Source organism: Colias philodice, chromosome 2, assembly GCF_061535455.1.
Source record: "Colias philodice isolate Cphi_HAF_F1 chromosome 2, ilColPhil1 Martin Lab GWU primary, whole genome shotgun sequence".
NCBI classification, from domain to species: Eukaryota; Metazoa; Arthropoda; class Insecta; order Lepidoptera; family Pieridae; genus Colias; species Colias philodice.
The window spans coordinates 10,153,735-10,167,435 of NC_143087.1; the positions used below are offsets into that span (position 1 = coordinate 10,153,735).

The following is a 13,701-nucleotide window of genomic DNA, read 5'->3' on the forward strand; positions in this document are numbered from 1 at the left end:
TTATTGCAATTACCTGGGTTCAGTTACTCTTTAAATTAAAATGTAGGTTTAATGGTACACCACTATGCAAACACATATCCCAAAGCATACACATAACATGTACATTAGGTGCACAGACATTTTAAAGCATAAATGATCTAAATTCTAATATTGAATTGTTATTGTTTTACAGATAACGGAATCCTTCCAGACGAATGTAAGGAGACTGCAGATGTACTACTTTTTTTTGATAATCTTTTTGACTCTGTGAATGGCAGCTTTGTCAAAAATAGGTATGCAAAACCACTCCTAGGACCTGTAACACCCAATTCCAAACATCACGAATTTTGGAGAGAAGCAAAAAAAGTTTTAAAATCCATGAAATTTATCACAGATGAAAACAAAATTGCTAATGTACCTACCATTAATAATTGGGTATGGACACTGGAAGGCATAGAAACATTAGTTAAAATGTTAGCCATTGACTACAATGTTACATCTATATGGATGCGGCACCTAAACCAAGACCCAATCGAAAATTTCTTTGGGGCTATAAGAAGCCATGGGTGCCGTAACACAAATCCAACACCTGAAAGATTTCAATCAGCATTAACAACGTTATTAGTCAATAACCTATCCAGTGTCCATGCCCCTGGAGCAAATTGTGAAGAAGATCAATGCAATGCACTACATGCCCTCATCGTTACTAAAAATAAGGAACCTACGACTACTGGTGATATGTCTTTAGACATTGTTAACGAGATTACCCTTACACCTTTAGAGGAAAAAAGTCAGCCCCAAATAATGGGGCCTCTACAGTATGTATCGGGATATTTTTTAAAAAAGACGAAAAATAAAATATTTAGGTCTTGTGAGGTTTGTAAGGGTAATCTCTATAGTGAAATTGAAAATGATTTTATACAAAGAAAAGAATTTGCCAATCGTCGTTGGCTTTCCACCCCAAGCCCAGCATTTTTGAAATCAATATCCAACATGCAAGATATAATAAATACAATAATATCTACTAATTTAAAACAAAAATTTCTAAGGGAAAATATAAAAACGATAATTCTTTTATTTTTAGACTTTAATTTTATGACATGCTCTGAACACAAAGAAAAATTAATAGACTTTTTAATTAATTTAGTTAGTCGATTTTTTTTATTTACATATTGTAAAAATATAAATAAAATTTTAACGGGCAAAAAAAATATAGACAGCGATGAGGATGCAATGCAGTGCAAAGCACAAAAATATTTTAAAAGATGTTTTAAGAGAAAAATTTGACATTATTATAATAATGCATTGTACCAACAATGTAATGCAATTATTAGAATAATGTCAAAGGAGGGTGCTCAAAAAAAAATCAACTTTGGCAGAAACGAATTGTACTATAGATTAATAATAATATTGTGTAATAAAATAATAACCGGGTATGATCGTGATTCCTGGCAAACATATAAAAATTTCCAATTTTGTTATCCAGTTGTCCATAAAAAAAGTATTTCGTAGTAGTAGTATGTTTCCCTATTATTCAAAGAACTTTCCTAATTCCTTTTTTTTATTTTGAAGGGGTATACTTTTCTTAATAAACAGGTCAGAAAAAAGAAATTCAACATCGGTCCAGGCGTATTTGAGAAATGACCCAATGCCTCCAAAAAAAAAGGATATTTTTTAATAATGAGACCACCTGGAAAGTATACCCTTTCAGACAAAACGAATTTTCCTCATCAGTCCAGGCGTCTTTGAGAAATCGGGGAACATACTACTTTTAAAATAGACAACAAAATTGCATTTTTTTATGTTTGCCAGTAAGGATCACGATCGTAACCGGTTATTATTTTATCACACTACATTATTGTTAATTTGAAATACAACTCCTTTCTGCCGAAGCTGGGTTTTTTTTTCAATGATGCGTGAGCATTCTCCTTTCTGGTTATGTATTAGAAAATCTAATTTTATGGCTGGTTTTACAGTGTGCTGACGGTCTGCGTTGACAAGTCAATATGTATGGTAGCTTATGAAGCGCTTTAGTTAAAGCTATGGCACATGAACACTTGAACAGGTTGGCGAGTAGTAATGTAGATTTTGTAATGGTACGGATCTCCCTCGTATCAACCTCAAGTGAACTTACCAATTTTGAACACAACTCTTTGTTTTCCTTCGCTAGTGTGTAAACGGCCAGTATATGTAATAAAAAACATAATTAAGGTACCTTTCAAGCAAACGCATTACCATCTGTTCGCATCCCATGAGTTGCTTCAATTTCCGTATCATCGACAAAGTCCACTTGGAGTTAATTCAGTTGATATGAGGGGGATTTGTACTAGATCATCTCCATGGTCGAGATAACCACTCGCCATCCGGTGGCCTCTCCGACATACATGTATAGAGCTATGGCTTTGAATATTTGAGAATGACATCGATCGGTCGCCAGCGCTGAGCGTACTGGCTTGTCACTGTGGACCATCAGCATGACTCTAAAACCAGCCTAAATAGTCCAATCAACGGGGCTTAAGTTACCAAAACCCTCCCGCCTATGTAATTTGGCATTGATAAAATTAGGGGATATTATTACCATTTCTTTATTAGTTGTTAGTTATTTTTTAAGTTGTTTGTTACTGATTGTTGAAAAATCCTCACAGTGATTCGTATATAATTATACTTTCTGTATAATTATATACGAATGTACTACCTACTTAGTATAGTTATTTATATGAATCCAACTCTTTTAAATTGTAGACAATGAAATTCTAATTTCACTTTCACGCTGTAACTTCTACTGAACTATCAGTCTTATTTTATATAAAAGAGAATTATCAAGAATGCATTAATAATAAACAAAGCTATGTAATCAGGATATTAAAATACAATTAATAACAATAATTAGCAGACCTTATTGTTCAGTAAAAGTAATAACGCATAAATGAAATTTGGAAGTTTCTCTGAAATCGAAAAATTGTGAGATTCCTTTCGAAATGATACATTCGTACATAATTTAAACAGAACGTGTTTCAGTGTGATCTTTTTTTACTACTAACTTCTTGTAATCTGCACCTAATTTCATCATAAATGCTAAATTTCAAAGGTGGGAGAATTTTTCGGAGTCTTAATTAATATTCTATGATGAGTTGACATAGGACGCTAGTATTCGTCCCATGTCAACTTATCATTCTAAGTTAAGTTGGCAAGATAAAACATAAGATTAATGTATGACCAAAATTGTATCCAAAATTTTTAATTAGTTTTAATCATGTAACTGTTTGTGGTGAGAAATAAACTATTTTGATTATCATAATATATGGTTTTATTTTCTGCATCCTAATTTGAATACAGTTGAGTTTTGTTAATTTATTTATTAATCCGTTAGGTAATTTACTCAGTCAATTTAGTAAACGTATTCTCCATTGACTATGAGTAAATTACGGGATTAATAAATAAATTAACAAAACTTAGTACAAACAAGGCTCAAAGCAGGAATGATAGTAGATCTATAGTTATATACATCGCAGGAAAGTTGCAAGTTTGTAGATACAGATGGCGCTGTCAATCACTTTCCTCCTGAACCCGCCGAGTAAAGCCTCTATACCTATATATATAAAAGTACTCTGTGCAGACTACAAAATTGTGAGTTGCGACTACGCGACATCGTTAACTGCATCAGACGAGATGAATCATCGGGTCGCGCTGAGAAAAATTCGCGGAAATTGCTTTTTCTTAATAGCGATTCGGATTTCGGGGGTATTTGTAACGGTATGGCGCGCGTTTTTGGGTTTCTACTTTTAATAGACCATTATTTTTATTTTATTGTTTGTTTTGGTTATGTGTGGATGATTTACATCATTTAAAAACGAGAAAAATAAAGAAATTAGTCATGAAACATAACAGTTTGTGACAACAATTAATTTAATTACGAATGGGTATACCTACTATGAGAACCTTAAAAACACCAGTTTAACAAATACTTAAATAAAAATTTACATTTTTTATAATTGATTGTACCCACAGACATGTATATATTGTACCCTTAGATTGTACCTTACAATCAATTATAAAAAATGTTTATTTTTATACGTATAATTAAAATAATTATCATATCCTAACTACTTCACTACATAGTATAAAACAAAGTCGATTTCTCTGTCCCTATGTCCCTTTGTACCTATGCTTGAATCTTTAAAACTACGCAACGGATTTTGATGCGGTTTTTTTAATAGATAGAGTGATTCAAGAGGAAGGTTTTAGTATATAATTTATTAGGTTTTAGACAAAGCGGGCGAAGCCGCGGGCGGTAAGCTAGTTATATTATAAAAGCGAAAGTTTGAGAGGATGCATGTGTGTTTATTTGTTACTTTTTGACGCAAATAGGTACTACTGAACCGATTACAATGAAATTTAGCACACATATAGAGGGTAGCTTGGTTTAACATATAAGATAGATTTTATCCCGGAAATCCCAGAAAGGGAACTATGCGGGTTTTTCTTTGAAAACGCGGGCCCAGCCGCGGGCGGAAAACTAGTACCTACTCTATATTTTGGAACTGCTCATAATTTTTGTTTTATGTTTAATTTTATTTTTAAATCTATTTTGTATTATAGATTATAAAAATGATAACATAGGGTGATTTATGGTTATATGGATATTTTATTTATGCAAGATATCAGTGACGAGATTAAAAAAATATATGTACCTACCTATATTTAGTATTATTTAAAAACTTAGTAAGTTAAATTTTTTGCTCTTAAAATAGTATGATACGCCATTGATTAAAAAACATAATATTTAAATTTGTTTTTGAAATTGCAATTGATTTGTAATATTTAATTGAAAAAAAAAAAAAACAAAATAGAGTCAAAGCTTCTACTTCAGTGTTCTACGTCAGTGTTTAGTAGGTGTCATGATTCGCATTTTGATGTTTAGTTTATTCGTTTTATTATTTACATTTTTCATTTTCATTCGTGTACTCTTCTCATATTGTTAGGTCTAATTTGACGATGTGTTAGTTTCTTTTGCTTTGTAGGTTGACGGCGTTGCGTCCGAGGGATCCACAACCGCGTTAGCGTATTGCTTCAGGTCAGCGTTAGCACAGATCTGACCGAGGAATCTGCTTTACTGAGTAGAATCGGACTCCATTTACTATGGACAAGTAATTTCCTTATATACCGCGCGGAGCAACGCACTTCGATAGCGCGAGTTAGCAATTTATTGCCTGTACAATTATAACAGGCGTTAAAATTTGTTTTTTGGATTTCATCTTGCTTATTAGAAAAGTTATATGTTTTCTTATTGGAAAATGAATAATATAGACTGTTTAAAATTGATATTAAATTGTTTCAAGTAAAACTGCAAACGGCACCATCTACCGGGTGGTGATTGAAACACAAAACTGACATCTTCTGGATGAGTGGCGAAATGTTTTCATTAGAAAATACTAATATTTCTGTAAAGCCATTTTTTTAATATACGTGGAATAAATAAACAAAAACAAAATGATAGATTTGCCACAAATATAGACATCCTCGTTTTAATATTTTAGTCTTTTGTACAGATCAGTGCCATCTAGCAGTGTGGAGTCATAACTTTTTGAGCACTTAACACTTGTACGGAGCAACTATGTAGGTACTTAGGTTTTTCTTAATTCTTACTCGAACTTAAAATTTAAATGTAGACGATATAATAAATTAGTAAGTACATAATAATATGAAGAGTTTGTCTGTTATGACAATGCATGTTTTTCAATTTAAATAAAAATATTGCCCCTTTATTCATTCAAAAGTTTTAGAAGTTCCTATCTTCTTATTCATAAGTATTTTCATTCCAGATTCGAAGCTAATCATTGTCATTTAAATATTCATTAACAGATTTTTGTATTTGCTCATATGCTAAAAACAATAATTTGGTAGATGATTAAAAAAAAAGATCGGTCAATTTCAATTGTTTATTATGAAATTAATATAACATGATACACAATATGACACTGAATTAATTTTTTACAAAATTATTTAAGTCATTTAAATCACATTTAAAATAAAGATTTTTTTCTAAATGCCGGATTACGGTACGTCATAGATGCAGATGCGAATACTGGATTTTCTTCGCACTTGACAGCAGACGATGGATTATTTACTTCACTTAGAAACCTTTCATATTCTCTCTTGTCCCGAGCATCAGATATACATTTCCAAAGGCAAATCGTTCCTATGCCAATAGCAAGTATGGCCGCTAGAACGCCTCCCCCGAACACTAAAACAATTACATAGTTAAATAGTATCTATTTTTTCATAATCATGTAATTTTATCATTATATGAGTAATAAGAAGGGAAAACTTACTATAATAACTTTTCGCGCAATTGATATCAGATTGAACTATAATATCGATACCGTATCGATTCGCAGCATATCGATATCCGAATTTCATTTCGCATCCGACGATCACTGGCACATCGGGGCATATGGCCCACGAATTTTCATCAGTGATGTTTTTGACCACTGTGACGTTAAAGTCGAAGCAATCGGCACATTTCGTACTATTTTCTGTTTCTCTACTGCAAATTGCGCAGGATTCGAGTATGTTACATTGTGAGTTATGGCAGGAGTCTTGGTTATTGTCACAGGGCTGTACTACGCAGCGGATGTCTTGTTCGCTCCTCGCGTCCCACTCTGCGATGGGATTGCAGTCACATTTACCGCAGATGCATTTACCCCTCTCGTTGCAGATCTGATAAGGTCAAAGGAAATAAATCTTTGTAGTTGTCCTTCAGGACAACGATTCATCGTAGTGAAAACAAAAAGAGATGAAGACGTCATGACCATGAGCTTTGGTGATAAACTACTTAAGTCATAAACGATTTCGATTAAGTTTTGTATACAGACATGTAGTTAATTTTAATCCAAAAATATGGTTCTACGGAATAGTAAAACTCTAATGATCATCATATCAGTAAGTAGGTATTACACCATATCATACTGTCCTATTATACTAATAAAGACAGAATACTGAATTAATTTTTGTACTCAATAAAGATATTTTTTTTATTTTTTTATTTAGGTACAGGCTATTAGACCGTAACATCTTCTTACTGTATCACCAGTGCTACATCTAGCGGATGACGTCGCACAGTTACAGGCGTCACCGGTCCATCCCTGATTGCATTTGCACTTCCCACAGTTGCAGTCCCCTTGATCGGAACAGAGAGCGTTGTTGTCCCCTCTTGGGCAGCTGTCCTTGTTACATTCACAGTATCGTCCCTCGAATCTGTAAGATTGAGAAAACAAAGGCGATTGTATTACTGAAAGCACTAATATATGTAGTATTTTATAACTCCTTAAGACAATTCTTCTGTTCATAGTATTTTAATTTGTGAAAGAATTAAATTTAATTTAATGCTCAAATTGTACTTAAATTACAATAGCAATGTTTGGAAAATATTTACCTATTCCTACATACACACGTTCCGCATTTACAAATTCCATGTCCACTGCAATCGTCTGTAGAATTCGGTGCCTTGCATATTGTTTTGTCATAAAACGATGTTGAATTACTCGATGAACATTGGCATTTATCTCCCCAGCTAAAATATATTGATTTTCGTACATAAAATTTTATAAAATTAGAAGGTCTACTCGTGATAAAATATCATCTAATGATTATTCCAGTGCTTTATTCTCATTTAAACTTGTATAAATTATAACAACTTTAATTTTTACTCACTTTCCTCCACTACACTCACAAATACCACATCTTTTTTTGCCGTTATATGAGCACATTTTTGAATTAACTTCGCTCTCACAATCGCACGTGCTTATTAGATTAATGTCGAGATTTAGTTTTTCTTTGATACCTTCCACAACAATATCGATAGACATTTTTGTGATATTGTTGTCATATTGTAATAATTCAATCGTCGCATTTATCTTCTTTTCTTGGTTTTGTTTGACCACACATTGTCTGTCATTGTTTGTTGTAATACAATCCGGCTCAGTTGTTATTTTCAGCATGTTTCGATACTTTCTTTTCATGTTAATGTTTATTTTTAAATTACTAGTAATATCCTGGAATAAAAATAAAATATAAAAGAAAACCCTAACCTAATTTGCTAAAGAACATGAAGGGATATTTCACTAGGACTAACCTCATAAATTGATCTCAGAATGTTGACAATTTCATTATCGTATGTTGTTATCCTCGATCCACTGATGTTATCGCTCAGATCTTTGTAGAGATTATGCATATCTTTAGTGACTGCAAATATGATCGTCATTTGTTCGTCTGATGCCAATTTATTTATGAGGCTGATAGATGGGTAATCCATTTCTAGTTCCTTCGTGTAGACACCATCTTCTGTGTAACATTTACCATCGTTGGGTTTTATAATACCCGCCCACTGACCGTCTCCGGCAGCATGCAACGGGCCTCCAGTGAGAACAACTATAATTTTCCTTGATTCACTCCGCCAACCAATTTCTTTTTTACACACTATTACCTGGGCAAGTGCATCTAGAGTCCCTTCTTGTTCGTCATGATTCATTCCGAATGGTGTATCATTCACAATTTTACGGAAGATTTCAAAATTATCGATTAACTTTAAGTGATTTTTAAAAGAATATGTTAACGTACTATTTTTTTTTCTGAAACATAAATTGTAATACATATAACAATATTAGATAATATAAGTAAAAGAAATAAAGAAAAATTCAAAATGTAAACTCACTGTGTAAACGGCAAAGCATTTTTATCCACGAATGTACCCATTCCCAAAAATACGTTTTTAGTTATGGTTTTCATCATATTGTATATGTTTTCACTTTGGTAAGCTGTTTTTTCTTTTATTAATTTCATTGATATCGATCCATCCATTAAGAAGTAGAGATCTACCGGGTAGTCACTTGCGCTTTTAAATGAAAAATCAAAAGGTAAAGGGTGGCCTAATCTCAAGTCCATTTTTATCTTCTGTGGTTTCATTTGAATAATATGACCGATATCTGAAGAAAAGTTTAAATTTTGTTCGATCGTACGTGAGTTAAGAGGACTGATTCTATGCGTTAAATCTAAACACCAGCTATTGAGGTCTGCAGTGTTTGATTTGCATCGATCTGTGATGTTATCCTGGAATTAAGTAGAATTTTATTACCAACAAGCCACTGACCACTACACCCAAATGGTCCTTCATGTAGCCTCGCTAGTTTCACTTTGTTATTTGTTCAAATTTATATTATAGACAAACGCATTTTCGATAAAAACAATATGATGTGCAAATGCAACAAAGAAAATGCGAATGTATATAATAAGATACATTATAATAAGAATGTAATGATAAGCATTAAGTTGTGATAAGATGATGATGATGATGATATGCTTCGCTATGAAAGCTTTACTTTTAATCCGCTGGCGACCAGAGATAGCGTACTTATCTCTGATCTTAAATTCCTGAATTTTATTGAAGAATAGGCTGTAAATCTTGTAAAGTGTAAAACATTGATATTTACCATGGAACACCAGATGCAATCGTATGACTGCTTTATACATTCCTCGCATGTTTTCTGACTTTCACAGACATCAAGAGAGTATGATTTTTTAATTATAAAGACTATTAATATAAATAAGACGTTCATTTTTAATTTTATTGTCATTTGATCCACGCACTTCATTGAACTAATCTACATAATTCCTGGGTATAATAATTGACAATACAGGAAAATGGTAAGCTTCTATTTTCAGAAATAAACAAATACATTTATAATAACGTCATAGTTGAAATTTAACGGGCATTATCCTTGTATAAAACAAATTTATCACAAGTACTCGCTATAATATTCATTTGTAGTTAAATTCTGGGACCATGAAGGTTATAATATTACTAACGTGCATTTATTTAAATATAGGTGTAATTTTGTGTGAATCAGAATGTAAAAACTTTAAAACATGTGGTGGATGCATCGGATATGCTTATGATACATGTGTGTGGTGTTCCGCTGTAAGTAGAATATTTTTATTTATGTACCAAATTATGAGAACTAATACATTTTAAATTCTTTTTATATTACATATAAACATATTTAACCATTGAACCATTGAAAAAGTGTATGTGTTCAAATATTCATTTGCATAATATCAATCTTTTATTCATTTAGGCAGAACATGAAGGCAGAAGATGTCAATCTAAAACGGAAGCCGATGCAAATAGGGGATGGTGTAAAGAACCTGTTTATGACCCTCAAGTTACCATTAACGTAATGGAAAATCGCAATTTTAGTCCTGGAATAAATAACACGGGTGTTGTTCAATTTGCACCGCAAAAACTCAAAATCAAAGCACGTCCAGGTGTTTCTATTCCAATAAACATGTCCTATAAGCCAGCAAAAGATTATCCGTTAGATGTTTATTATCTAATGGATTATTCATTCACCATGAAAACTTATGCATCGGTCCTACGGGATCAGGGACTAAAGATATATAAAGAACTCACAAGTTTAACCAACAACGTTCGTTTAGGAATTGGCAGTTTTGTTGAAAAGCCTGCGATGCCATTTGCCGAGTATGTATTTTAGATAATTTTGATTCAGATCTTCCAAGAAGTGTGCGTATTAATTTTAATTTCATCTTGCAGTGTACGTAAGGGAATATCTTATTCATTTAAAAATCATATATCTCTGACGGAAAATACGAAATTATTCCTGGATGCTCTTAAACATGACCCGAATGGTACGAATTATGATACACCAGAAGATAGTTTTGACGCCTTAATGCAAGTCATGGTTTGTCCTAAACAGATAGGGTGGCGAAGTGGAGCCAGACGAATTATTGTTGTGTGTTCCGACTCGACATACCATAGCGCGGGAGATGTGAAATTTGTTGGAGCTATACGACCACACACTATGGAGTGCTACATGGATAGTAAAGGAAAAGACATGTCACTTGTTTATGATTACCCATCAGTTAGTCAAATTAATAAAGTAGCGACAGAAACAAATACTAAAATTATATTCGCCGTTGACTCTCAAGCTAAACGACACTATGAAGCTTTAGAGAAGAGTATACAGGGGTCAAAGTATGTACCGTTTAATGCAAACACCGATGTTGTTGACATGATTAAGAACGAATATTTAGTAAGTTATCGAAATCTTACATTTAACTACATTGTTTGCTTGGTGTGTAATATAAAAACTTTATATCATTTTTAGGAATTGGTAAGAACGTTGAGTATTGACTCAAATCTGCCATCTTTTATGGAATTAAAACTAGATCCAGACTGTTCACAAAAGGATAATTGCCGAGTTAGGCATGAACAACCTGTAAACATTAAAGGTACCTTGAAGATAAAGACATGTCCTACTGACAAAGAGATGAAATATTTATTAAGTATCGGACCAGTATCGTTGGACGAAAAATTGGAAATCGAAGTAGAAACGCAATGCCAGTGTGATTGTGAAAAGCACGGGGAAGAAGATTCGGCAAAATGTAGTAATGCTGGTATTTACCAGTGTGGTATATGTGACTGTAAAGGAAAAAGGTAAAGTTGTATTAATCCTAATTTAATAGATTTGGTACTTTATTGTAAGATATATTTAAGTGAATGAAATGATATCGTACATTCATATTAAAGTATGCATTATTTTTTAGATATGGCAGTACCTGTAGTTGCGTCGGTGCATCATCAGAAACAAATGACTTAGATCTGTGTAAAGCCAATATTACCGACTTAAATTTTTGCAGTGGCCGTGGTATTTGCAGGTAATAAAGAAAATTCATGATTCATATCATTCCAATCATTAATTCTTATTAATTTTAGCGGTAAGAGGCTACTAGCTCTAGATAGCTATCTATACTAATATTATAAAGAGGAAAGGTTTGTAATTATGAATGTATGTATGTAGGTATGTATGGTTTTCACGCATAAACTACTGGACCGATTTCAAAAATTCTTTCGCCATTAGAAAGTTGCATCTTCACTGAGCAACATGCGGGTTTTTCTTTGAAAACGCGGGCGAAGCCGCAGGCGGAAAGCTAGTATATAATATATATTACGGACCAACAGCCACGGAGCGGAGCCACGCGGGTGAAACCGCGAAGCGCAGCTAGTTACATATAAAATGAATTTCGGTATTGCTGCGTAAGATGAGAAAATGAAAATGCGATAGAGCCAGTTTATAACATTTTATTAATTTCTGATGTTCAATTAACTATTCTCATCATTATTATCTACACTTACATGTATGAAGCTTTGTCTCTGTACTATTTAACTTATCTTGTATTTACATATAGATGTGGGAAATGTGAATGTCAAAGCGGTTTTTCTGGTGATTATTGCGAGTTTGATGACAACGCTTGCCCCCGACCTGGCAGCTTGCTTTGTGCTGGCAACGGAAAATGCAAGTTTGGGAGATGTGAATGTAACCCACATTGGATTGGAGACGACTGTCAGTGCCCAGACAATAATAGAAGTTGTATAGCACCGATATCTAACGAGGCAAGTGGTATTTTGTTTGTTGTCCAAGACACAGCTATATTTACCTTACATTTCCCCCGATTTCGTTAATTTTGAATAAGTCGTTAGAGTTTATTGTAAAAAAGTTTAACTTAAACAGTTTTTTGTTTTAGTTACTAAATTAAGATGTGGTTTTGTTTAGGAATGCTCTGGCAAAGGTACTTGCAAATGTGGCGTATGTATTTGCGAACAAAAGGAGGATACGAATGAAATTTGCTCGGGACGCTTTTGCGATGACTGCGACGAACTGAAGCAAAAGCGATGCAAGGAACTAGAAGACTATGCCTATTGCAATTATAATTTTAATAAAACTGAATGTGATGAAAGATATAATCAAACTTCAACTGGTGTAACATTTGTGAACAAAACTGAAATAGATACGCTTGAACATCAACATAAAGCTAAATGGTGTCGTAAAGCCTTGGATGATGACAGCTTCTTGATTTTCATTTATTATTATCCACCATCGTCCACGAATACGTTGGAAATCATGATACAGAAAGAATTGGAGTTACCTATTAAGGCTGATGTTTGGGGTAAGGCTTCTTAAATAGTTAAATTTGTTGTAAAAATTAGCATACAATAGGATTGATTAAATTGCTAGTTGTTTGCTTTTAATTAATTTTTAATTAAAAGAAAAATTAATAATAAAAAAATTAATGCATAGGTAATAATATTTTGTTAACTTATTGGCTTGGAAAAAGACTAGAGGTATTTTTTTATTGGTATTAATTTACCGAAGAATAATAGCACGTTAGCACATCACTGCCTATTTATGAAATTGTTTTCCAGTCACCGTCGTGAGTACGATAGCCGCAGTCCTCCTCATTGGTTTGATAACATTGGTGGTATGGAAGTACTTGGCTGATCTCCACGACGAGCGGGAGTACCAAAAGTTTGAGAGCGCTCTTGCAGCCGGTGTTGACGAAGACAACCCTCATTACCAACCGCCCGCTGTGAACTTTACTAATCCTGCGTATAATCCTAATTGTGCGCGTTCGTAACATTATTAATAAGTTAGTACTTTTGTTCAGTGAAATATTTTAATAATAAAAAAGGTTTAGAAATCCAGTTTTTGAATAACAAATCAAGAAAAACGTCGGAATATTTAAGGGTTATTTTATATGCATGTTTATTACTCATGTTTGTCACTGATGAAAAACTAATAAAATAAATGTATAGAAAGAAAAATTGTAGTTTGTAATTTTGAGACAAAGACTGATTAATACACAATA

The 13,701-nt window shown here is 33.1% G+C and overlaps 2 protein-coding genes across 3 annotated transcripts; one reads left to right on the forward strand and one right to left on the reverse strand.

The window, feature by feature from the left end:
* Positions 1-5,936: 5,936 nt before the first annotated feature.
* On the reverse strand, positions 5,937-9,653 carry LOC149490731 (integrin beta pat-3-like). Its single transcript, XM_089708051.1, has 8 exons — positions 9,468-9,653; positions 8,693-9,087; positions 8,114-8,609; positions 7,693-8,033; positions 7,415-7,552; positions 7,062-7,236; positions 6,312-6,699; positions 5,937-6,223 (listed from the first exon to the last, which is right to left on the reverse strand). Exons 1-8 carry the CDS (start codon positions 9,627-9,629, stop codon positions 6,003-6,005), a joined length of 2,316 nt encoding a protein of 771 aa, XP_089564177.1. The 5' UTR covers positions 9,630-9,653; the 3' UTR covers positions 5,937-6,002.
* LOC149490732 (integrin beta-PS-like) lies at positions 8,172-13,616 on the forward strand. 2 transcript variants are annotated; one of them, XM_089708075.1, is made up of 8 exons: positions 8,172-8,399; positions 10,113-10,516; positions 10,589-11,087; positions 11,163-11,491; positions 11,602-11,712; positions 12,244-12,448; positions 12,609-13,002; positions 13,259-13,616. In XM_089708075.1, exons 2-8 carry the CDS (start codon positions 10,215-10,217, stop codon positions 13,468-13,470), a joined length of 2,052 nt encoding a protein of 683 aa, XP_089564201.1. In that variant the 5' UTR covers positions 8,172-8,399; positions 10,113-10,214; the 3' UTR covers positions 13,471-13,616. The 2 variants fall into 2 exon arrangements, with proteins under 2 accessions (XP_089564201.1, XP_089564192.1); XM_089708066.1 differs by lacking the exon at positions 8,172-8,399 and adding an exon at positions 9,820-9,955.
* Positions 13,617-13,701: the final 85 nt, after the last annotated feature.